The 24,467-nt window shown below is 45.0% G+C and overlaps 1 protein-coding gene across 8 annotated transcripts in view; it reads left to right on the top strand.

Annotated features, from left to right (window-relative positions):
* Positions 1-24,467, top strand: part of LOC106612862 (BCAS3 microtubule associated cell migration factor) — a 343,035-nt gene that overhangs the window by 121,301 nt on the left and 197,267 nt on the right. For all 8 annotated transcript variants that reach the window (XM_045724535.1, XM_045724534.1, XM_045724533.1 and 5 more), the window contains 3 exons: positions 5,388-5,488; positions 12,648-12,844; positions 13,002-13,099. In XM_045724535.1, the coding sequence (XP_045580491.1) occupies positions 5,388-5,488; positions 12,648-12,844; positions 13,002-13,099 (396 nt within the window). The remainder of the gene's footprint in view (positions 1-5,387; positions 5,489-12,647; positions 12,845-13,001; positions 13,100-24,467) is intronic.

The raw sequence follows: 24,467 nt of genomic DNA, 5'->3' as shown, positions 1-24,467 counted from the left end.
CGCGCTCACACACCCAGGTCAATACAATATTCACTTACTTCATTTGCCGTCTTGTACTTCTACCCATTGCTCCGCTCCACCCCCGGGCGTTTCCTGCATGCTGCTACGGCTCACGGAGTGCCACCTTTCATTCCTCCGCTTTGCACCCGTTCTGTTTCACAACACTGTGCGTCCACTCCGCTCGCCAGCGGATGGCTGGGCAGAGATGAAGTGATCCGGGGGGGCCAATCTGACCTGGGGATGCATGATGCTCAGCCACACAACAGAACACACACACTGTGTTGGCTCTTGTTGGCCTTCTCCAGTGGTGTGTAAAGAACAGTTTAAGGAGGGAGAAGCTGCTGCTCTCCACCCTGCTCCAATACAAACTACACTATCAGGGTCTAGTTTACGTAGTAGATACTAGCCCAAACGTCAACAAGCAGAAGGAGTGAGGGACGGGAGGAGAAAGGGATAGGAAAGCGAAGAAGACAGAGAAATTGAGAGACATGGAGGAGATGAAATAGAGGTCGCAAAGAGAAATATGGAGAGAGGGAGGGAGCGAGGCAGGGGGGTATGATAAATCACTGGTAACTTTTTTAGATCTGCAAATTAGTGTGTATTCAGGGACCTGGGTTCCACAACCTGCTAGAGTATGGGGTTAGAGGGTTTACATGTTGTGTGATTGACAGCTACTGCTCTCTCTATATTGGATGACCGGTGTGATTAAAAATGCATGTTGCTGTGAAGGGATGGAGCTCAGGGTCATGCCAGTCCAGCCGGAGAGGAGCCTCGCAGGCTGGTGATAAAAGCAGCGGTGGTGCCACTTCATGGTCACTATCTCTACCTGTTCGTCTGCCCAGCCCACTAGCACTGCTCTGGGTCCGCTCTGCTCTGCCACAGCCTGGTAAACAGCATCTCCACTACACTGCTGTGGATGATAAGAGACAGAGAGAGAGAGGGGCACACACTCACAGACAGACACACACACACACACACACACACACACACTCACAGACACACACACACACACACTCACAGACAGACACACACACACACACACACACACACACACACACACACACACACACACACACACACACACACACACACACACACACACACACACACACACTCACAGACATGGACACACGACACAGAGAGACAGTGAGATATGAAGATGACGTGCTGGCCTCATAAATGCTGTCTCCATCCAGCTTTGATGGCTCAGGGAATCGTCACTGTTTTGTGAATGGCTCAGCCAGCCAGTTAGGAGAAACAGAGACCCTTTTCATTCTAAAAGGCCCAATGTGAATAAATGGGGCCAATTTGTGTTGCCCTGAGGTGTGGGACTAGATTTAAACCTGCGGTTGGATCCCTTAGAATAACACCACCACACGATTGACGAATGTGAGGCTTTTTTCCTTCCTCATTTGCAGCATTCATTCTTGAGATTTAGGGCATATTTTCCCCTTGCTGTTTCTTTGAAGCGTGGGGGCTGTATTCATATAGCTGTCTTTCTTGTGTGTTCAGACACCTCTTCCACGACCACAAGACTTCACCGAGGCAAACATGGCGTGAATAATTTACCTCCCTGATCTTCTGGCTGGCTCCTCTGAGTAGGCTGGGCACTTCAGTGGTGGCTGTGTTGGTGCTTTTTGGCCCTGGCCTCCCCCCTAGTTTCAAGTTTTATTAGTCGTATGTAGAAGTTGATGCAACAACAATAAGAAATAATAAAAGATACGAATACTAAAATAAAGTTTAGCCCCTAGATTCCTTTCATAATGTAGTAACTGTGGAGGCTGGCTGTCTCCTGGGCCTTCTACCATGACGACGCGCCATGGCTGTTTGGTCTTTACCGCCGGGCTGTTTGGTCTTTACCGCCGGGCTGTTTGGTCTTTACCGCCGGGCTGGCTGTTTGGTCTTTACCGCCGGGCTGGCTGTTTGGTCTTTACCGCCGGGCTGTTTGGTCTTTACCGCCGGGCTGTTTGGTCTTTACCGCCGGGCTGGCTGTTTGGTCTTTACCGCCGGGCTGGCTGTTTGGTCTTTACCGCCGGGCTGGCTGTTTGGTCTTTACCGCCCGGGCTGTTTGGTCTTTACCGCCGGGCTGTTTGGTCTTTACCGGCTGTTTGGTCTTTACCGCCCGGGCTGTTTGGTCTTTACCGCCGGGCTGTTTGGTCTTTACCGCCGGGCTGGCTGTTTGGTCTTTACCGCCGGGCTGTTTGGTCTTTACCGCCGGGCTGGCTGTTTGGTCTTTACCGCCGGGCTGGCTGTTTGGTCTTTACCGCCCGGGCTGGCTGTTTGGTCTTTACCGCCGGGCTGGCTGTTTGGTCTTTACCGCCGGGCGGGCTGTTTGGTCTTTACCGCCGGGCTGTTTGGTCTTTACCGCCGGGCTGTTTTGGTCTTTACCGCCGGGCTGTTTGGTCTTTACCGCCGGGCTGTTTGGTCTTTACCGCCGGGCTGGCTGTTTGGTCTTTACCGCCGGGCTGGCTGTTTGGTCTTTACCGCCGGGCTGGCTGTTTGGTCTTTACCGCCGGGCTGGCTGTTTGGTCTTTACCGCCGGGCTGTTTGGTCTTTACCGCCGGGCTGGCTGTTTGGTCTTTACCGCCGGGCTGGCTGTTTGGTCTTTACCGCCGGGCTGTTTGGTCTTTACCGCCGGGCTGGCTGTTTGGTCTTTACCGCCGGGCTGTTTGGTCTTTACCGCCGGGCTGTTTGGTCTTTACCGCCGGGCTGTTTGGTCTTTACCGCCGGTGGCTGTTTGGTCTTTACCGCCGGGCTGTTTGGTCTTTACCGCCGGGCTGGCTGTTTGGTCTTTACCGCCGGGCTGTTTGGTCTTTACCGTCGGGCTGTTTGTTAAAGAAAAAGTGGGAAAGGAGGATCAGCCATAGACAAGCACTGTACAAGCCGGCCTTGTCAGATAGTGACGTTATCCCAACTGGCCTGCCGAATTGTCAAAAAGGGCTGCCCAAATCAGTGAGAGAGAGACCACCTCAGATCATTAGTCCTATCTCTCCCCAGAGATCAGGTCATCAGTCAGACCTGATCAATACCTGGCCCTGCTTTGTTCTGGGTCTACTCACTGTACCTGCTGTTACTGCTACTGGTATCCACCAGACAACTAACTCTGTCTGAAATTACACCATATTCCGATATAGTGCACTACTTTTGACCAGTGCACTCACTATATAGGGAATAGGGTGCCATTTTGGATGCACCCCTGTACTTCCTCCTGCTACTGGCCTTGACCAGACCACTCACTGTCTCTCCTCTGATCAGAACTACACCACTTCCTCTTAGAGCCCAGAGACACAGGCTCGTTAAGATCGCTTAGGAACATTTGAAAAATCACTTTTGTTTTTTGATGGTGTGTTACCAGAACAGGGTATTTTCCACAGAATAACACCAATCAGATTTGCCTGCTAAACACATACATTTGTTATTTTTCTACTTGATAGTAATGGTTATATTATTCCGCCTGAGTCACTTCAGATTGTAGTCTCTGCTATCAACTATCACTAAAGCAAATATGCCGTCTTGCGTTAATGAAATAGTGCACTGTTTCAGACAGGGAGTGTAGTGGGCCTTTAATAGTCGTGTATTAGTGGACCAGTATAGCCATCTGCTGCACGGGAAAAAATGGTTTTCCTGAATGCATGCATGACTGCTGTCTGCACACCAAAATGATGTTGTTTTTCTCTGAATTGCCCTGTGAAAGCCTAATGCTGTAAGATGGTATTTTACAACTAGTCATGTTGGAACAGAACAAGCTTGCCCACCTGACCCAGATTTATAATGGGCTTTTGGATTGCATAAACAACAACAGTAATTGTGAAAGGGATGGCGGGTATGTAGGGTTGTGTTCCCAACAACTACAAGTGTGCTTGCTGTAGTTCCTCAACGTCACAGCTAGGAGAGCTTAAAACAACATCTTATAGTTGAAGACTTTTCCTTGAGTCATTAAAATACATTGAAATGACTTAGGAACTGTGACCACTTGGAGACACCAGTTAGTCTGGATTTGGATTCTTGTCAGGTGAACTGTTGTCCTCAACTTTGGTCTAATAATTTTCCCATAATCTTTAAACTCTTACCTTTAAATTGCTACCATGCTTATGCATACGCTTTTCATATTTCTTCTGGAAGAAACATTTCAATTTAGCCGTGTCCATATAGGCCAATTTCTGCGAGTATAAAGGGTTAAGAAAGTCTGTGATGACCGTAAAAGCAGCAGACCCAAGGGCTGTCTATTGATCTATCTATATATTTATCCAGCCACTCCCTCTGGTAGATATGTCTGTAACTGTTTGGTGGGGTCAGTCTGTCTCTATATCCCTGCATTCGCGCACACACACACACACACAGACTACACAGGTCTGTCTGTGCTTGGCCCTTGGGGATGACCACTGCCTCCCCACTCAGGAGCCTGTCCGTCCGGCTCTCTCAGGCCAATGGACCCCCCCACAACGCCGTAACCCGAGCCAGCCAGCAACTGCTCCAAAGCATCAATAATTAATTAGGGAACAGCTATTGCCCCCAAGGGTCAGAGAGCAAGAGTAGAGCAGGAGGGAGAGAGAGTGGAAGGAAGGAAGGAAGGAAGGAGGGAGGGGTAGTAATAATTTTGTTTAATAAGTAACACAAGCAGGTTTTGTTAGAGAGCAACATAAGTATCTGGCTAGGAACCACACACACCTTCACGCGACCCGTCTCTCCAGAGCAGGTGAGAGCAGTGTGTTACAAGCTTTTAGGAAAATAAGGGCAGCCTCTCCACAGTATAAGAGTGTCAGTTGAGGTATTTGTTACAGCGCCGCTGTGTGTGTGGTGTCAAACCAACAAGCACACCTCCTTGAGAAGCCTCCCTACACCTGCTCTACGCACGAGAGACCCAGCGAGAAAGTGAGAGAGCGAGGGAGAGAAAAGGCTAAAGAGGGGGCATAAGAGACAGCAGTGCCTTGTGCGCTCCAGATGAGAACTTAACAACTTTATTAGTCATTCCTGCATTAAACAAATTCACCACGGACTGGGGGGTGCTAGGCCCTGGGGTGCCAGGAGAAAAGACAGATTTTACGCGTTAAGCTTCATTCTCCACGCCTGCTTATTCAAGCGTGTTAATACTCTGTCTGTCTGGGTGCCTCTCTGCCTGTGCCGCTGACGGGCCTCACACACACACATGCACGCTCGCTCACACACACACACACACACACGAGTGTGTACACATGTTCTCTCTCACTCACACTTACACATGCTCCTTCACACACTCAGGCACACACATGCCCTTTTGCTCTCTTAACTGAGTGTCAGAGAAACAAGCCAACAGGAAAAACTTGAGCTCTTTCTCTCTCTCCCTGTCTGTCCCTCGCTTTCTCTCTCTCACTCTAACAAACACTATCTCCCTCTCTCTGTGTCCACAGTGGTGCCCCCTGGAAGCCCGGGTCCTGTGACGCGCCACGAGTCTTACGACAGCCTGACGTCAGACCACAGCGGACAGGAGGACGAGGAGTGGCTCTCACAGGTGAGACAGACACTGCCTGGCTGGCACCTCTGAGTGATAACCAAGTCAACATCATGAAACACGCCAGCACTAACACGCCTGATTCAGGTCATCTAAAGGGTTGATGCTCAGTTACCGGATAGATCAGGTTTATTAATGCTGGGCTATAACAAAAATGTGCACCTGTGCACCTTCTGGGGTTCCACCAGGAATGGATTGAGAAATGGATTGAGGAATCCTCCCAATCTATAGCAGCATCAAAGCATTTGCATTATCTGCACTTCACATGTCCTATGGTGGCTAAAGAGGGACAGTCATCCCTTCAAGAGCCTATCACTCAGCAAACTATTTATTTTCTCTCATAAAGGACTTATCCTTGGCACTAGCCGGTAGGGGGGAAATGAGTGCCTTTTGCATCCCTTTGACATTTTAAGTCGAAATTGTGCCCAAATATTGAATTTTAAAAGCCTGTTATACTAAATTAAGTGCCCTCTAATATATTTTACAGCACTAAAAACATTCTACAAACCTGTTTTTTTAAATGAAGAAAGACTTGATAAAGTGCCTAAATTCTGCATTTTGACATGTCCCTCTGCATTCTCTGTGACTTCTGGGAAGATTTGAACCTACTTAACCCCAACATTTCTCAAGTGTTTTACTGTCATTGTAAAGCCCTAGTTGTTGCTTTGACAAAATCATTTCTCAAGATGATTATTTCATGTTATCAGTGATTCATTTTAAGGTATAAAAAAAACAAACCCTGTCCATCATTTTAAGGTCAATCCTGTTACAGGAACTGAACTCTCGTTTTAATATGGTAAACTATTTATTTTTAAATATTTTTTTCAAAAGAATCCATGAACATCTAATAGTTAAATCTTAGTGTAAAAGCAGCTGGTTCGACTCCTTGGCCATTTTCTGTAGTTTTTTTGGTGGAAAACTGAGTGCGTCAAGCATAACATGTCAACCCTGTCACCCATAGATAGACAGACTAGAAACTTTTTTTGTGAAGCTTGCGTTCAATCGCAACTCCCTGCCCGGCAAGCTTCCATTCCCCCTGTCACGAGAGGATTCATGGCTGATTTAAGATGAAATCGTCAACTCCGTTACGGTCAACCCTGTTACTTTATTTGGCGCTTAATAGGCACTTACTCCAGTAATTTTTGAGATGGGAAAAAGTTTTTTGTGCTCTTTATGACGGAATGTGTTTTATTTTATTTTTTTCACCAAGTTAACTTACTCAAAAGGCACCTAATTGGTGGAATGACCCAGGAGCTAATAGGTGGTTTTTGGACTTAGTGGCTCTTGGCTCTTAGATTCCTTGTCTTTGTCCAGCGGTGCATGATGCCACTATTACAGCATGAAATAAGATTACATTTTAATCTAATACCAAATAGTGGCCATTTTGGCACTGAGTACTGCCGTGAGATGTGGTTTGGAGGGATATGCAGTGCCTTCAGAAAGTATTCAGACCCCTTGACTTTTTCCAGATTTTGTAACGTTACAGCCTTATTCTAAAATAGATTAAAGAAAAACAATTCCTCAGCAATCTACACACACACTGGAAATTGAGCTCAGGTGCATCCTGTTACCATTGATCATCCTTGAGATGTTTCTACAACTTGATTGGAGTCCACCTGTGTTAAATTAAATTAATTGGACATGATTTGGAAAGGCACACACCTGTCTATATAAGGTCCCACAAAAATGTCTGCTGCATTGAAGGTCCCCAAGAACACAGTGGCCTCCATCATTCTTAAATGGATGAAGTTTGGAACCACCAAGACTCTTCCTTGGTGGTTGCAAAAAGGGCTTGGTCAAGGAGGTGACCAAGAATCCGATGGTCACTCTGGCAGAGCTCCAGTGTTCCTCTGTGAAGATGGGTGAACCTTCGAGAAGGACAACCATCTTGGCAGCACTCTACCAACCAGGCCTTTATGGTAGCGTGGCCAGACGAAGCCACTCCTCAGTAAAAGGCAAATGACAGCCCGCTTGGAGTTTGCCAAAAGGCACCTAAAGGACTTTCAGACCATGAGAAACAAGATTCTTTGGTCTGACGAAACCAAGTTTGGAGGAAACCTGGCACCATCCCTACAGTGAAGCATGGTGGTGGCAGCATCATGCTGTGGGGATGTTTTTCAGCGGCAGGGACTGGGAGACAAGTCCGTATCGAGGGAAAGATAAACAGCGCAAAGTACAAAGAGATCCTTGATGAAAACCTGCTCCAGAGTGCTCAGGACCTCAGACTTGGGTGAAGGTTCACCTTTTAACAGGATAATGACCTTAAGCACACAGCCAAGACAACGCAGGAGTGGCTTCGGGACAAGTGCAGCGACGCTCCCCATCCAACCTGACAGAGCTTGAGAGGATTTGCAGAGAAGAATGGGAGAAACTCCCCAAATACAGGTGTCAACCTTGTAGCGTCATACCAAAGAAGACTCAAGGCTGTAATCGCTGCCAAAACTGCTTAAACAAAGTACTGAGTAAAGGGTCTGAATACTTATGTAAATGTGATGTTTCAGTTTTATTTGTTTTAAACATTTCAAAAAAATCTAAAAACCTGTTTTTGCTTTGTCATTATGGGGTATTGTGTGTTTAATTAATTTTAGAATAAGGCTGTAACGTAACAAAATGTGGAAAAAGTCAAGGGGTCTAAATACTCCGAATGCACCGTATGGTTGGGATATTTGTCACGGGTGTCGTAGGAATTAGACCAAGGCGCAGCGAGTTGCGTGCTCATCTTTATTTTATTTATATGTGAACACGAAAAACAGTAAACAAAGAACGACAATACGACAGTTTCACAGGCTATACACAGTAGTGCAAAAACAATCTCCCACAAAGGGACAGGTAGAAAACAAGCTCCTTAAGTAGGACTCTCAATCAGAAACAACGATGTACAGCTGTTCCTGATTGAGAGCCACACCAGGCCAACAAAGAAATACACCACATAGAAATCCTAGAATACAAAACATAAACCCAAAACCCTGGAACACATAAATCCAACACACCTCTACATACACACACACCCCGAACCATATAAAACGAATACCCCTCTACCTAAATACACAGCCCAAACCACATGAAACAAACACCCCCTGCCACGTCCTGACCAAACTATAATAACAAATAACCCCTATTACTGGTCAGGACGTGACAATATTTAACGTTACAGATAAGTTGTATGGCGATACATTTTGAAGTCGGAAGTTTACATACACCTTAGCCAAATACATTTAAACTCAGTTTTTAACAATTCTTGACATTTAATCCTAGTAAGAATTTCCTATCTTAGGTCAGTTAAGATCACCACTTTATTTTAAGAATGTGAAATGTCAGAATAATAGTAGAGTGATTTATTTCAGCTTTTATTTCTCTCATCACATTCCCAGTGGGTCAGAATTTTACATACACTCAATTAGTATTTGGTAGCATTGCCTTTAAATTGTTTAACTTGGGTCAAACGTTTCAGGTAGCCTTCCACAAGCTTCCCACAATAAGTTGGGTGAATTTTGGCCCATTCCTCCTGACAGAGCTGGTGTAACTGAGTCAGGTTTGTAGGCCTCCTTGCTCGCACACGCCTTTTCAGTTCTGCCCACAAATTGTCTATATTGAGGTCAGGGTTTTGTGATGGCCACTCCAATACCTTGACTTTGTTGTCCTTAAGCCATTTTGCCACAACTTTGGAAACATGCTTGGGGTCATTGTCCATTTGGAAGACCCATTTGCGACCATGCTTTAACTTCCTGACTGATGTCTTGAGATGTTGCTTCAATGTATCCACATCATTTTCCTTCCTTATGGTGCCATCTGTTTTGTGAAATGCGTCAGTCCCTCCTGTAGCAAAGTACCCCCACAACATGATGCTGTACCCCCGTGCTTCATGGATGGGATGGTGTTCTTCATCTTGCAAGCATCCCCCTTTTTCCTCCAAACATAACGATGGTCATTATGGAACAAACAGTTCTATTTTTGTTTCATCAGACCAGAGGACATTTCTCCAAAATGTACCATCTTTGTCCCCATGTGCAGTTGCAAACCGTAGTCTGGCTTTTTTATGGCGGTTTTGGAGCAGTGTCTTCTTCCATTGCTGAGCCCCCTTTCAGGTTATGTCGATATAGGACCCATTTTACTGTGGATAGAGATACTTTTGTACCTGTTTCCTCCAGAATCTTCACAAGGTCCTTTGCTGTTGTTCTGGGATTGATTTGCACTTTTCACACCAAAGTACGTTCCTCTCTAGGAGACAGAACGCGTCTCCTTTCTGAGCGGTATAACAGCTGCGTGGTCCCATGGTGTTTATACTTGCGTACTATTGTTTGTACAGATGAACGTGGTACCGTCAGGCGTTTGGAAATTGCTCCCAAGGATGAACCAGACTTGTGGAGGTCTAAATATTTTTTTCTGAGGTCTTGGCTGATTTCTTTTGATTTTCCCATGTTGTCAAGCAAAGAGGCACTGAGTTCGAAGGTAGGCCTTGAAATACATTCACAGGTACACCTCCAATTGACTCAAATGATGTCAATTAGCCTATCAGAAGCTTCTAAAGCCATGACATCATTTTCTGGAATTTTCCAAGCTATTTAAAGGCACAGTCAACTTAGTGTATGTAAACTTCTGACCCACTGGAATTGTGATACAGTGAATTATAAGTGAAGTAATGTCTGTAAACAATTGTTGGAAAAATGTCTTGTGTCATGCACAAAGTAGATGTCCTAACCGACTTGCCAAAAGTATAGTTTGTTAACAAGAAATTTGTGGAGTGGTTGAAAAAACGAGTTTTAATGACTCCAACTTAAGTGTATGTAAACTTCTGATTTCAACTGTATGACCCCACTCTCTTCAGCTTGGTTAACCCTTCACTCCCTCATGTCTGAAGCCTGATCTCTGCAGGGAACCATCTCATTTCCTCCAGCAATCATTTCTGGCCATATATAATGGGTTGGGTAAATGTATCCAACTTAGTCTGTGGTTAGTAGCCACTATGATAGTGTTTCCGGGAGCCAAATCAACTACCATCTATCTACCATCTCCTGCACCAAAAATACTGAAGCTTGGCCGTATTTATGCTTGGGCTGTGCTATTATTAGCCAGGTGAAGTCTTTTTAATGGAGATTGGCAGCCAGGCCACTAGGTGGAGTTGTGCTGTTTTGATAAGGTAGTGCTTCAAACTCCCAAGCAGTGATGGGGACACGGTACTATGGGGGGGGTGTCTATCAGACAAACTGAGGTTCTGACTTACTGCACTCAACAAAGATACCACAAGACTTGGAGGTTGTAGCAGTGCTATCCTCGGGAAACAGGACAGTGAATTTTCAACGACAATAATTCTGACACTGAATAGCTACTGTAAATCATTGGAGTGGATGAGGCTCCTCCACATGGCATCTCACTTGTCCTTCAGTTTATCCCAACACACTTACCTCGTCGCCTTTCAAATTGAAATGTGAAACGGCACTGGAAGGCAGAACACTGGTCTTGATCCTTTGTAGTAACGAGCATTCCAATGTCATGCTGCCAGTTGTGTTCTGTACAATAGTCTGGAGGATAAATAGTGAAGCATGTATAGTATGATGATCATGGCTAGATTGAGTTAGAGCAGTGCTGTCTTGTGGATGTCATTAAAAGATATTCCTTCATTAGGTTATCAGCAGTGTTCAGAATCAGATGGACCTGCTTTTGTCTATTGCAGCGCCACATCCTGACCTTTGGTGTGTGCCGTCCGTCTGGGCGCTGTATGTAGTGCGACTCAGGAGACATTGCTTGTGTCCCAAATGTCCCCGTTTTCCTTTTATAGTGCACTACTTTTGACCAGGGCCCATAAGAGTCTGGTCAAAAGTAATGCATTATATAGGGAATAGGGGGCCATTTGGGACATAGCTTTGGTGCGTAATAGTGTAAGGGGCTCTCAGGTCCATGAGATGACAACAATGCCTGAAGCAGCACCCCCCCTTATCCTCCTGGTTTCAACACCCCTCCATCAAGTCATCAGGTCTGGCTCTGACGGTCTTGACACATTCTATTGGGTTAATGCAGTAGCGACCAGGCCTCTGGAGACTATAATTCTCTCCCTCCTCCACCTCCTGTGCTATACAGTGACTTCATATCAGACGTCCCTAAGCTGTTCTATCAACAGTCCTTTGGTGGTTCTGTGAGCTATACACAACCCTATGATAAGTCGTATTGTCAGGCACCGTATGTCAGGACAGGGCGCGACAGACAGGAGGGCGGAGGAGAGAGACCCATATCTGGCCCTGCGCCCCGACACTGAAGAGAGCTGTCTGTCTGTCTGTCTGTCACCTAATTTACACAGCTGTGCCAAACCACTTATCATTCACACCCCATGGACGTATTACGAGACCCTATGCTGTCACCCCTGTCTTGGCTCTTTCACAGCCAAATAGACATGAGTGTGGAAGGAGGGGAGCCTGTGTTAAATAAACAAGACTGAAGGATTGAGAGGAGCTCTTAGTGAGAAAGAGAATTGGAGAGGGGATAAGGGAGAGGGAATGAGGGATTAAGGCAGAGAGGAGAGATTTTGAGAGCCAGAGAGATATTGAGGGAGAGGGCAGAGAGGGATTGAGGCAGAGGGGGAGAGAAAAGAAGAGATTGGGTGTAAAGAGAGGTAAAAGCTAGTTAGAATTGTTGTGTCCTCTCCTCATCTCCCCCATCCATCTAGTGTAACATTACTGACAAACCGTTCTGGAGTCTGCCACTCTGTCATCTTAATGCCCATCATGCCATCACTCGGGGGGCAGACGCTGCAGAGAGCTGTTCCTGAGCCTTAACGGCCACGGTGGCATTTCTCCGAAACAGTGACGCTAATGTGGCTCTGACGCTCGTCCTCTAATCCCATTGCCATGGAAATCTGTCTCCCTCATTTCCTCTTCCCCTAACGCACGCCGCCCGCCAGCCCACTGGGACTACAGCGGCTTGTCTCTGTGGACAACAGGCTTTAGTCTGATAGGTTTACATCTAGAACGGATGTGGACAGTGATGCTGGAGTAGTTATTTTATTCATCCCAAATGGGAAACTGGTTTCCAGCAGTTTGTACACAAACACAGTACCAGTATTTAGTTCTACCTAAATGAAATAAAACAAAGATAACTGCACTATCCATTCCAGTGGTTTTATGTTTCTAGCGTGCTAATGCTAACGTTATTGTCTGGCCCCTACCAGGTGGAGATAGTCACCCACACAGGGCCTCACCGTCGGCTGTGGATGGGTCCTCAGTTCCAGTTTAAGACCATCCACCCATCTGGTCAGACTACGGTCATCTCCTCCTCTTCCTCCGTGCTGCAGTCCCAGGGCCCCAGCGACATTCAACAGCCTCTGTTAGACTTCCACACTGATGACCTGGACCTACACAGTCTCAGGTAGGTGGACAATCATGCTGCCGTAGTTGTATGTAACTTGTGCTATTTTGAACAGGTCTCAATGATACTGTATAAATAACATGAAATCTGTAAATAAATGCAGCATAACAGCAGTTAAATAAACACACATAGTAACATTACATGTCTGTGTGTATAGGATCCAGCCGGTGCGTTCTGAGCCAGTCAGCATGCCTGGTTCCTCTCGGCTGGTGGCTGAACGGAGGGGACAGGGGACGGTCATTGATACAGGATCAGGTAGGAACCGTGCTACTATATTCTCTACCGTCTGTCCCGTCCGTCCGTCTGTCTGTGGTTTGGTCTGGTTTGGTCTTGTCGTATGGGACTGTGTACAGATGTCTGTACCTGGTTCAATACAGAGGGTGTCTGTGTACACACACACACACACACACACACACACACACACACACACACACACACACACACACACACACACACACACACACACACACACACACACACACACAAATGCAAGACCCATGACCTGTGTCGACTGTGTCTTATTCATAATGATCATAACATTTTGGCTGTGGGCCTAGCCTACACTCAAGCCTTTGTTTTCCTGTTCAGACACACAACCACATTAACCCTTTAAAACCAGCCACATAATGACCAACATGATCATCTAGTCTGACTTTTCACAGTATCCAAGCCTAGTGATAACCATAACCCTGCATTGTGATTGGATGAGTGGACCTAATGTAAACCTTTCTGGTCTCATCTGTGAATTAGATTAGATTGATCTGCTTTAAAGATAGTGTCTTTTTACGTTTGGCCTTTTCTTCATCCTGTTAGGGTTTAATCCAATCATGTTGAGATGAAAGCCAGTACGTACAGTGTTGTACTCTAGGGGTTATTGCTGTTGTACTGATCTTGTGAGAATCCCAATTGGATTTAGTGCTTGTGTTTTTATGTAATCGTGAAGCCACCATTAGGATCAATGTGACTGGTATGATGTTGTGGTATTTCTGCTGTGTGTTCAGTATGGTCTTATGATCCGGTGATTGAGTGGGTTGATAAAGGTCTTGGATGTAGAAGGTACAGTAACCTAGCCTTGTTTGTTTTATCACCACTATATCTTCGCTTGAAGCACAAGGCCCTGTTTTGACGAGGTATCTCACTCCCTTTCACCAAAAACCAAAATCAACAAAGTACATTCTTACCTGGTCTGAACCAGGAAGAATCTCTCTCGCTCTATCGCTCTCTCCCTCTATCGCTCTCTATGGCTCTCTCTCTATTCTTCTCTCTCTCTCTATCGCTCTCTCCCTCTATCGCTCTCTATGGCTCTCTCTCTATTCTTCTCGCTCTTACTCATCTCTCGCTCTATAGTTCTTTTGTTTTTTCTTTATGTGTGAATATCTATGCGAATATTCTATTTTTATTCCGACTGTTTTTTTTCGGATATATTTTATTTTTTTTGTTGTTATTGTCATGAATAATTTTAATTGCGCATATATGATTGTTTTATTGGTATCTTATATTATTTTTTTTTTATATTGCTATTTTATATGTCTTATTGCGATTATTTTTGAATATTCTTATATTGTTTATTGTGTTTTTTAATTATTGCGGATAATAATGTTATATTGTGTTTGCTTTTGTTTCTTGATTCGGTTGTATTGTTGTTGACTTGCCAGAAATATGGTATATAATATGGTTTTCTATCGCCTCTCTCTCTATCGCTCTCTCTCTATCGCTCTCTCTATGGCTCTCTCTATGGCTCTCTCTATGGCTCTCTCTCTATGGCTCTCTCTCTATGGCTCTCTCTCTCTGTCTCTCTGTCGTTGTCTGGAGGACTGAAGGAGGATGAGAGATGAAGGGAGAGGAGAGGAGGAGGGTAGTGATGGCTATCAGTCTCAGCTCTCTGGCCTGCCACCAGTGTGGCGCCTCTTATCACACACACACATCTCTTTTCTCTTACCTTCAAAAGGACAAGTGTGTGTGTGTTCTTTTTCCCATAGATTAGTGCAGTTTGTGTGTGTACATGTTTTTTTGCAGCTAATGTAGCCAAGGTCCCAGCAACTTGTGATTTGTATAAGTGCTTAGTGGCAGTAACATCAGTCATACTGTAAGTTAGTTCCACTGTAGAGACTCTTCCAGTCATTGGGACTCATAGACCGTCTCTCCAGTGTCTGGGATGTTATCTCTGTATATGCTGTATCTTACACTACACACTCTACTAAGACATTCCCCAGGGGCTTAGGACTGGGTCTCACACACACACACACACACACGCATACATATTTATGGGCAGGGAGGAGGGAAGTGGAAGCTCTACAGCCAATGTCTCACTTTTCCCTCCTAAACAAAATGAATGGGACCTGCAGCCGCCATTATCAATACTGTCTATCTGCTCCCTAAGAGTCACAATGAGGGGCTGTCTGTGTGCGTGTGCTCCACTGTCGTAGACTGCGTGAGTGGTAGACTACACAGAATCATTCTGTGGTACGGCGGGGCCAAAGAAACAATGCTGGAGGACACAAACAAAGACAGACAGAGAGGCTGTTCATCTTCTCTGTGCTGATATCTCTCTGACAGGGATCACAGCGTCCCTACAGTCTGGATAGGTAGTTGTTTTGTTATGACTCAGTTAAGAAAACACGTTGCTCCTTGTTCTGGAGAAAAACACTTCCTTTACCCCTCCCTCCGCAGGCGCTTGTGTGTGCCGGGCTGGGGTGACTTATCGGAAGGGATCTAACTTGTTTTGTTGCTGGCGACGGAGCACGGAGGAAGAGAGAAGATGCAGGCATGAGTCAGTTATCACGTGTGTGTGTGTGTGTGTGTGTGTGTGTGTGTGTGTGTGTGTGTGTGTGTGTGTGTGTGTGTGTGTGTGTGTGTGTGTGTGTGTGTGTGTGTGTGTGTGTGTGTGTGTGTGTGTTTAGTCCATTAAACAGAAACAGTTGGTCTTTATGGTCTAATCAATGTTGGATCTGTAGCTGACAGCCATTAGAGAGATGAGAACATCCAAGACTACCAGACACTACACCTGACACTGTCACAGTTTACGCTGCTGCTGCTGCCTCTCACTGATACAGAGACAGAGATGTTTCCCATGCCAATAAAGCCCCTTGAATTGAGTTGAGAGAGACGTATTGTCACCAGCACAGTGCAGCCCCTCCTTGTCATGCAGCCCCCAGGGCAGGTGGGGCTTTCCCCAGCTGTTGTAGTAAGAGGTGGAGAGATGGATGAATCGGAGGGAGAATGGGTGAGTCCCTTCAACTGCCCAGGAAGGTAGAGGGGCATCTGCACGCACGCACACGCACACACACACAGAGTAACTGATCCTTAACCCTACACCCCACAATTACCTGAGCAGCCATAAAGGCCTCCTGTGTGTGGAGAGATAGTGGCCACATTCACAACTCTACCATTATGCCATATGATCTCTTCCTTTAAGGAAATGGGGGGATATCTTTCTTTGATTACCCGTGACCTCACTCCCTCCTCTTTTCCCCCATACACCCTTATTTTACCCCATCCTCTCTTCTTTCTCTCCTCCCATCAATGGGGTCCTTGTCACCTGTCCCCTCTGCTCTCTAAGGGTTTCACGTCTTCCGGTGGCCTGGGGGTTGCCAGGACAATAAGTTGGTGGCACCAGTTCTAACAGAGATCTGTTTTGTCATCACACCCATGTAATCAGCCAGTGAAAGATACCATTCTTATCACCACACCGCTTTGTCTGACAGACAGAGAGAGAGAGAGAGAGGGAGGGTTAGAGAAGGAGAGGGAGTGTTGGAGAGGGTAAGAGACGGAGAAAGGGGGGGTGAGAGAGTGAGAGACACGAAGGCCTGGCTTTTCTATCCCCACTGCTATTTCTCCCTCTCTCTGTCCTCTCTTTCTTCCTCTTTTCTCTTCCTCGTCTCTTTCCTGGGGAGATGACAGTAAATGGTTTCAGCTTGTTTTGGTAGCTGCCTGGATGTAGTGTTGTGTGAAGTGTTAGTGCACTTTTTAGCTGGAGAGAGAATCTGTGTGAAGTGCTGTGGCAGTGGATGCCATAGGTGTTCTGTGTGTGTAATGCCAGGGGGCAGTGGATGCCATAGGTGTTCTGTGTGTGTAATGCCAGGGGGCAGTGGATGCCATAGGTGTTCTGTGTGTGTAATGCCAGGGGGCAGTGGATGCCATAGGTGTTCTGTGTGTGTAATGCCAGGGGGCAGTGGATGCCATAGGTGTTCTGTGTGTGTAATGCCAGGGGGCAGTGGATGCCATAGGTGTTCTGTGTGTGTAATGCCAGGGGGCAGTGGATGCCATAGGTGTTCTGTGTGTGTAATGCCAGGGGGCAGTGGATGCCATAGGTGTTCTGTGTGTGTAATGCCAGGGGGCAGTGGATGCCATAGGTGTTCTGTGTGTGTAATGCCAGGGGACAGTGGATGCCATAGGTGTTCTGTGTGTGTAATGCCAGGGGGCAGTGGATGCCATAGGTGTTCTGTGTGTGTAATGCCAGGGGGCAGTGGATGCTGAGCAGCTGCTGTTTAGAGCCATTGAAAGGACACCAATGTGCCGGGTATGTGCTGTGTGTTCCCTGTTTAACCTCACACTGTGTGGTGTGTGTGAGTGGGGACATGAAGGTGCGTCTGCAAGGACACTCCAGCCCCCCTTAAGTGTCTCTGCTGTTATGCATCCATGGGTATGTTTGTGTATGTAGGAAGCAAACATGCATACACACATACAGATGTCAGTACCCCCACCCACCCTAAGCCTGCGTGGCAGGGGTGTAGTGTCACTTTGGGGACGACATGTCAGTTTGGAGACAATGCCATCCCTAAATACACATGACCTCAATCCTACAGAGCTGCAGAGTGCCAGCCTTTACCCTTCTTGTAAGGCACTGGGCTGTTGTGGGCACACAGGCATGGATGGATGTGTTTCTCTGGGTATAGATAGCCCAGGAACATTGTCTCTCAATTCCTTACGTCTCTTCAGGGGAAAAGTCCTTGTCATCATCGTTAACACTGACAAGTCCACTCCGAGACGACCCTGGAGTAGACACCATGCAAAGTTTGGGGACAACACTCTCTTTCTCCTATCACTTCATCCCTCCACTCCTATCACTTCGCCCCTCCACTCCTATCACTTCATACCTCCACTGCAATCACTTCGTCCCTCCACTCCTATCACTTCATCCCTTCACTCGAATCACTTCGTCCCTCTGCTCGAATCACTTCGTCCCTCCACTCCTATCACTTCGTCCCTCCACTCCTATCACTTCGTCCCTCCACTCCTATCACTTCGTCCCTCCACTCGAATCACTTCGTCCCTCCACTCCTATCACTTCATCCCTTCACTCAAATCACTTCGTCCCTCTGCTCGAATCACTTCGTCCCTCCACTCCTATCACTTCGTCCCTCCACTCCTATCACTTCATCCCTCCACTCCTATCACTTCATCCCTCCACTCCTATCACTTCATCCCTCCACTCCTATCACTTCATCCCTTCACTCGAATCACTTCGTCCCTCCACTCCTATCACTTCGTCCCTCCACTCCTATCACTTCATCCCTTCACTCGAATCACGTCGTCCCTCCACTCCTATCACTTCGTCCCTCCACTCCTATCACTTCATCGCTCCACTCCTATCACTTCATCCCTCCACTCGAATCACGTCGTCCCTCCACTCCTATCACTTCATCCCTCCACTCGAATCACTTCGTCCCTCCACTCGAATCACTTCGTCCCTCCACTCGAATCACTTCGTCCCTCCACTCGAATCACTTCGTCCCTCCACTCGAATCACTTCGTCCCTCCACTCCTATCACTTCGTCCCTCCCTCTCTCTCCCCAGCATATGCCTCCCACTCTCTACGAGCCTCCCCTCTCCCTACGCCTTCCATCCCTCGTCTCCCTCCCATCTCCCCCTCGTCTCCCTGACACTAACTCACTTTGACAGTGTGTCCAGTGCAGTGTGGGATAATCCACCTGGGCGGGGTGTTAAAGTAGGTCCCAGCCGGCCCTCTCAGCTCCATAATGGATCGATCTGGATGACCCCACGGCTGCTGTAATGGTATTTTTTACACCCAGCTAGCTAGCGGAGGCAGAGCAGAGTAAGGCTAATGCACACTGCCGCCCTGCAACACACTCCGTCTGTAAAGCAGAGTGGGGGTCGCATCGCTGACAAGTGGTTCAAAATGAATAGGAGATGGAAAATGAGAAAGCAGTCAGAAGGAAGAGCGGGAGGGAGAGATGATAGAAACAGAGGGGTGAACTCATTTCAGTCTCCCAATGTGGGGATGCTTGTCGGAAATGCTTTCTATCACTATCACTCTTTTTCTAGTTCCTCCCCGTCTCGCTATCTCTCTTTCTATTTCCATATGGCAAAATTCCACATGTTCTATTCAACCCAGTTGAAGTTAGAATGTGGGGCAACATCGCCCCACCTAAGTAATTGGAGGGGAAACTTGAGCTGTTTGTAGTCTATTCACAAAGCCCAGGTGGCACAATGGTTGTTTTATAGTTATTTTAGTCTCCTGATGGTTTTGTCCTTGTGCAGGTTGAGTTGTGGAGTTGATATTATGAGCTGTTGAGGGATTGGCCGGGCTGGGAGATTTGAAAGGACGTTACCATGGTTTCCGATGGCATAGGGGAAGTCACAGTGTCATAGAATGGTCAGGTGACGACTGCCTTAACCCCCTCATCTTTCTTCCCTAAAACCCTCTCCCGCCTTCTCTGCCATGTCCCTCCCTCCCTCCCTCCCTCCCTCCCTCCCTCCCTCCTCCCTCCCTCCCTCCCTCCCTCCCTCCCTCCCTCCCTCCCTCCCTCCCTCCCTCCCTCCCTCCCTCCCTCCCCTGGTCAGTCAGCCCCAGGCCTCAGTGTCCAGGTGTGGAGGTGTGCTGCAGGTCATTTCCTCTGCAGGTGAGCTAGTGTGTGTGTGTGTGTGTGTGTGTGTGTGTGTGTGTGTTAGATGATATCTGCTCACCTGGTCCACCCCAGCCACAGAGGCAGTCTTTGTATATTCATTGTAGTGGGCAACACACACACCCCTCCAGCCAAGTCACCTTCCAGCTAACGGAAACAGGTGACAACAGCCAGGTAGAGAAAGGGTTGGGTGTGTGAGAGAGGGCAAGAGAGAGAGATGAAGTGTGGGTTTGTCTGCATTGTGTGTGTGTCTGCATTGTGTGTGTGTGTGTCTGCATTGTCAAATCAAATATAAAATACAGATACCTGCAGTATACCTACATAATACAGATACCTGCAGTATACCTACATAATACAGATACCTGCAGTATACCTACATAATACAGATACCTGCAGTATACCTACATAATACAGATACCTGCAGTATACCTACATAATACATAATACAGATACCTGCAGTATACCTACATAATACATAAATACAGATACCTGCAGTATACCTACATAATACATAAATACAGATACCTGCAGTATACCTACATAATACATAAATACAGACACCTGCAGTATACCTACATAATACATAAATACAGACACCTGCAGTATACCTACATAATACATAAATACAGATACCTGCAGTATACCTACATAATACATAAATACAGACACCTGCAGTATACCTACATAATACATAAATACAGATACCTGCAGTATACCTACATAATACATAAATACAGACACCTGCAGTATACCTACATAATACAGATACCTGCAGTATACCTACATAATACAGATACCTGCAGTATACCTACATAATACAGATACCTGCAGTATACCTACATAATACAGATACCTGCAGTATACCTACATAATACATAATACAGATACCTGCAGTATACCTACATAATACATAATACAGATACCTGTAGTATACCTACATAATACATAAATACAGACACCTGCAGTATACCTACATAATACAGATACCTGCAGTATACCTACATAATACATAATACAGATACCTGCAGTATACCTACATAATACATAATACAGATACCTGTAGTATACCTACATAATACATAAATACAGACACCTGCAGTATACCTACATAATACAGATACCTGCAGTATACCTACATAAAGCTGCACTTTTACGGAGATAAAACCTCATGACACATCACAGACAACACACACAAACACAACTGCATGTTGCTACAAATTCAAGACAGAAGAAAAGGACAAAGAAAGAGCTCAGTAAGAAAAGTGTCAGGTTGGTTTTGGGCCGACACAGTGAAGACGCTAGGAAGCAGCAGAGGCGCTGACAGAACCAGTGGACATCACATCAGAGATGTGTGTGTGTCTGCATTGTGTGTGTGTGTCTGCATTGTGTGTGTGTGTGTGTGTGTGTGTGTGTGTGTGTGTGTGTATCTGCATTGTGTGTATCTGCATTGTGTGTATCTGCATTGTGTGTATCTGCATTGTGTGTGTCTGCATTGTGTGTATGTGTGTGTGCGTGTGCGTGTGCGTGTGTGTGTGTGTGTGTGTGTGTGGCGTGTGCGTGTGCGTGTGCGTGTGCGTGTGTGTGTGTGTGTGTGTGTGTGTGTGTGTGTGTGTGTGTGACAGGAAGAGTTGGCAGCCTTTCTCTCCTCACCTGGACATTAGGTCCCACAGACGTTTTACTGGAGTGTGTTTCCAATCACCGGAGGAACGTGGGAAATGTCCGCTTGGGGTTTCGTGTGTGTGCACATGCGCAGCCATAGATAAGAAGGATGGAGAGAGAGAAATAGAGAGAGAAAGCGAAAGGACATGCTTCCTCCAGAGTCCACATCATCAGCAGTAGCGTCATCTCTAGGAAACATAAAAGAGGGAGGAAAAGATAGAAAGCGAGAGGGAGTGACAGAACGTCAACCTCTCTGATGTGATGTCCACTGGTTCTGTCAGCGCCTCTGCTGCTTCCTAGCGTCTTCACTGTGTCGGCCCAAAACCAACCTGACACTTTTCTTACTGAGCTCTTTCTTTGTCCTTTTCTTCTGTCTTGAATTTGTAGCAACATGCAGTTGTGTTTGTGTGTGTTGTCTGTGATGTGTCATGAGGTTTTATCTCCGTAAAAGTGCAGCTTTATGTAGGTATACTGCAGGTATCTGTATTATGTAGGTATACTGCAGGTATCTGTATTATGTATTATGTAGGTATACTGCAGGTGTCTGTATTTATGTATTATGTAGGTATACTGCAGGTGTCTGTATTTATGTATTATGTAGGTATACTGCAGGTATCTGTATTTATGTATTATGTAGGTATACTGCAGGTATCTGTATTTATGTATTATGTAGGTATACTGCAGGTATCTGTATTTATGTATTATGTAGGTATACTGCAGGTATCTGTATTTATGTATTATGTAGGTATACTGCAGGTATCTGTATTTATGTATTATGTAGATATACTGCAGGTGTCTGTATTTATGTATTATGTAGGTATACTGCAGGTGTCTGTATTTATGTATTATGTAGGTATACTGCAGGTGTCTGTATTTATGTATTATGTAGGTATACTGCAGGTGTCTGTATTTATGTATTATGTAGGTATACTGCAGGTGTCTGTATTTATGTATTATGTAGGTATACTGCAGGTGTCTGTATTTATGTATTATGTAGGTATACTGCAGGTGTCTGTATTTATGTATTATGTAGGTATACTGCAGGTGTCTGTATTTATGTATTATGTAGGTATACTGCAGGTGTCTGTATTTATGTATTATGTAGGTATACTGCAGGTGTCTGTATTTATGTATTATGTAGGTATACTGCAGGTATCTGTATTTATGTATTATGTAGGTATACTGCAGGTGTCTGTATTTATGTATTATGTAGGTATACTGCAGGTATCTGTATTTATGTATTATGTAGGTATACTGCAGGTATCTGTATTTATGTATTATGTAGGTATACTGCAGGTGTCTGTATTTATGTATTATGTAGGTATACTGCAGGTGTCTGTATTTATGTATTATGTAGGTATACTGCAGGTGTCTGTATTTATGTATTATGTAGGTATACTGCAGGTGTCTGTATTTTTTATGTATTATGTAGGTATACTGCAGGTGTCTGTATTTATGTATTTATGTAGGTATACTGCAGGTGTCTGTATTTATGTATTATGTAGGTATACTGCAGGTGTCTGTATTTATGTATTATGTAGGTATACTGCAGGTGTCTGTATTTATGTATTATGTAGGTATACTGCAGGTGTCTGTATTTATGTATTATGTAGGTATACTGCAGGTGTCTGTATTTATGTATTATGTAGGTATACTGCAGGTATCTGTATTTATGTATTATGTAGGTATACTGCAGGTATCTGTATTTATGTATTATGTAGGTATACTGCAGGTATCTGTATTTATGTATTATGTAGGTATACTGCAGGTGTCTGTATTTATGTATTATGTAGGTATACTGCAGGTGTCTGTATTTATGCATTATGTAGGTATACTGCAGGTGTCTGTATTTATGTATTATGTAGGTATACTGCAGGTATCTGTATTTATGTATTATGTAGGTATACTGCAGGTGTCTGTATTTATGTATTATGTAGGTATACTGCAGGTATCTGTATTATGTAGGTATACTGCAGTTGTCTGTATTTATGTATTATGTAGGTATACTGCAGGTGTCTGTATTTTTGTATTATGTAGGTATACTGCAGGTATCTGTATTTATGTATTATGTAGGTATACTGCAGGTATCTGTATTTATGTATTATGTAGGTATACTGCAGGTATCTGTATTTATGTATTATGTAGGTATACTGCAGGTGTCTGTATTTATGTATTATGTAGGTATACTGCAGGTGTCTGTATTTATGTATTATGTAGGTATACTGCAGGTGTCTGTATTTTTGTATTATGTAGGTATACTGCAGGTATCTGTATTTATGTATTATGTAGGTATACTGCAGGTATCTGTATTTATGTATTATGTAGGTATACTGCAGGTGTCTGTATTTATGTATTATGTAGGTATACTGCAGGTGTCTGTATTTATGTATTATGTAGGTATACTGCAGGTGTCTGTATTTATGTATTATGTAGGTATACTGCAGGTGTCTGTATTTTTGTATTATGTAGGTATACTGCAGGTGTCTGTATTTATGTATTATGTAGGTATACTGCAGGTGTCTGTATTTATGTATTATGTAGGTATACTGCAGGTGTCTGTATTTATGTATTATGTAGGTATACTGCAGGTGTCTGTATTTATGTATTATGTAGGTATACTGCAGGTATCTGTATTTATGTATTATGTAGGTATACTGCAGGTATCTGTATTTATGTATTATGTAGGTATACTGCAGGTATCTGTATTTATGTATTATGTAGGTATACTGCAGGTGTCTGTATTTATGTAGGTATACTGCAGGTGTCTGTATTTATGTATTATGTAGGTATACTGCAGGTGTCTGTATTTATGTATTATGTAGGTATACTGCAGGTGTCTGTATTTATGTATTATGTAGGTATACTGCAGGTATCTGTATTTATGTATTATGTAGGTATACTGCAGGTATCTGTATTTATGTATTATGTAGGTATACTGCAGGTGTCTGTATTTATGTATTTATGTATTATGTAGGTATACTGCAGGTGTCTGTATTTATGTATTTATGTAGGTATACTGCAGGTGTCTGTATTTATGTATTATGTAGGTATACTGCAGGTGTCTGTATTTATGTATTATGTAGGTATAATGCAGGTGT

Source organism: Salmo salar, chromosome ssa09 (assembly GCF_905237065.1).
Source record: "Salmo salar chromosome ssa09, Ssal_v3.1, whole genome shotgun sequence".
Taxonomy (NCBI): domain Eukaryota; kingdom Metazoa; phylum Chordata; class Actinopteri; order Salmoniformes; family Salmonidae; genus Salmo; species Salmo salar.
The sequence above is the reverse complement of the archived record's forward strand: the minus strand, read 5'-3'. Positions and strand labels throughout refer to the sequence as shown.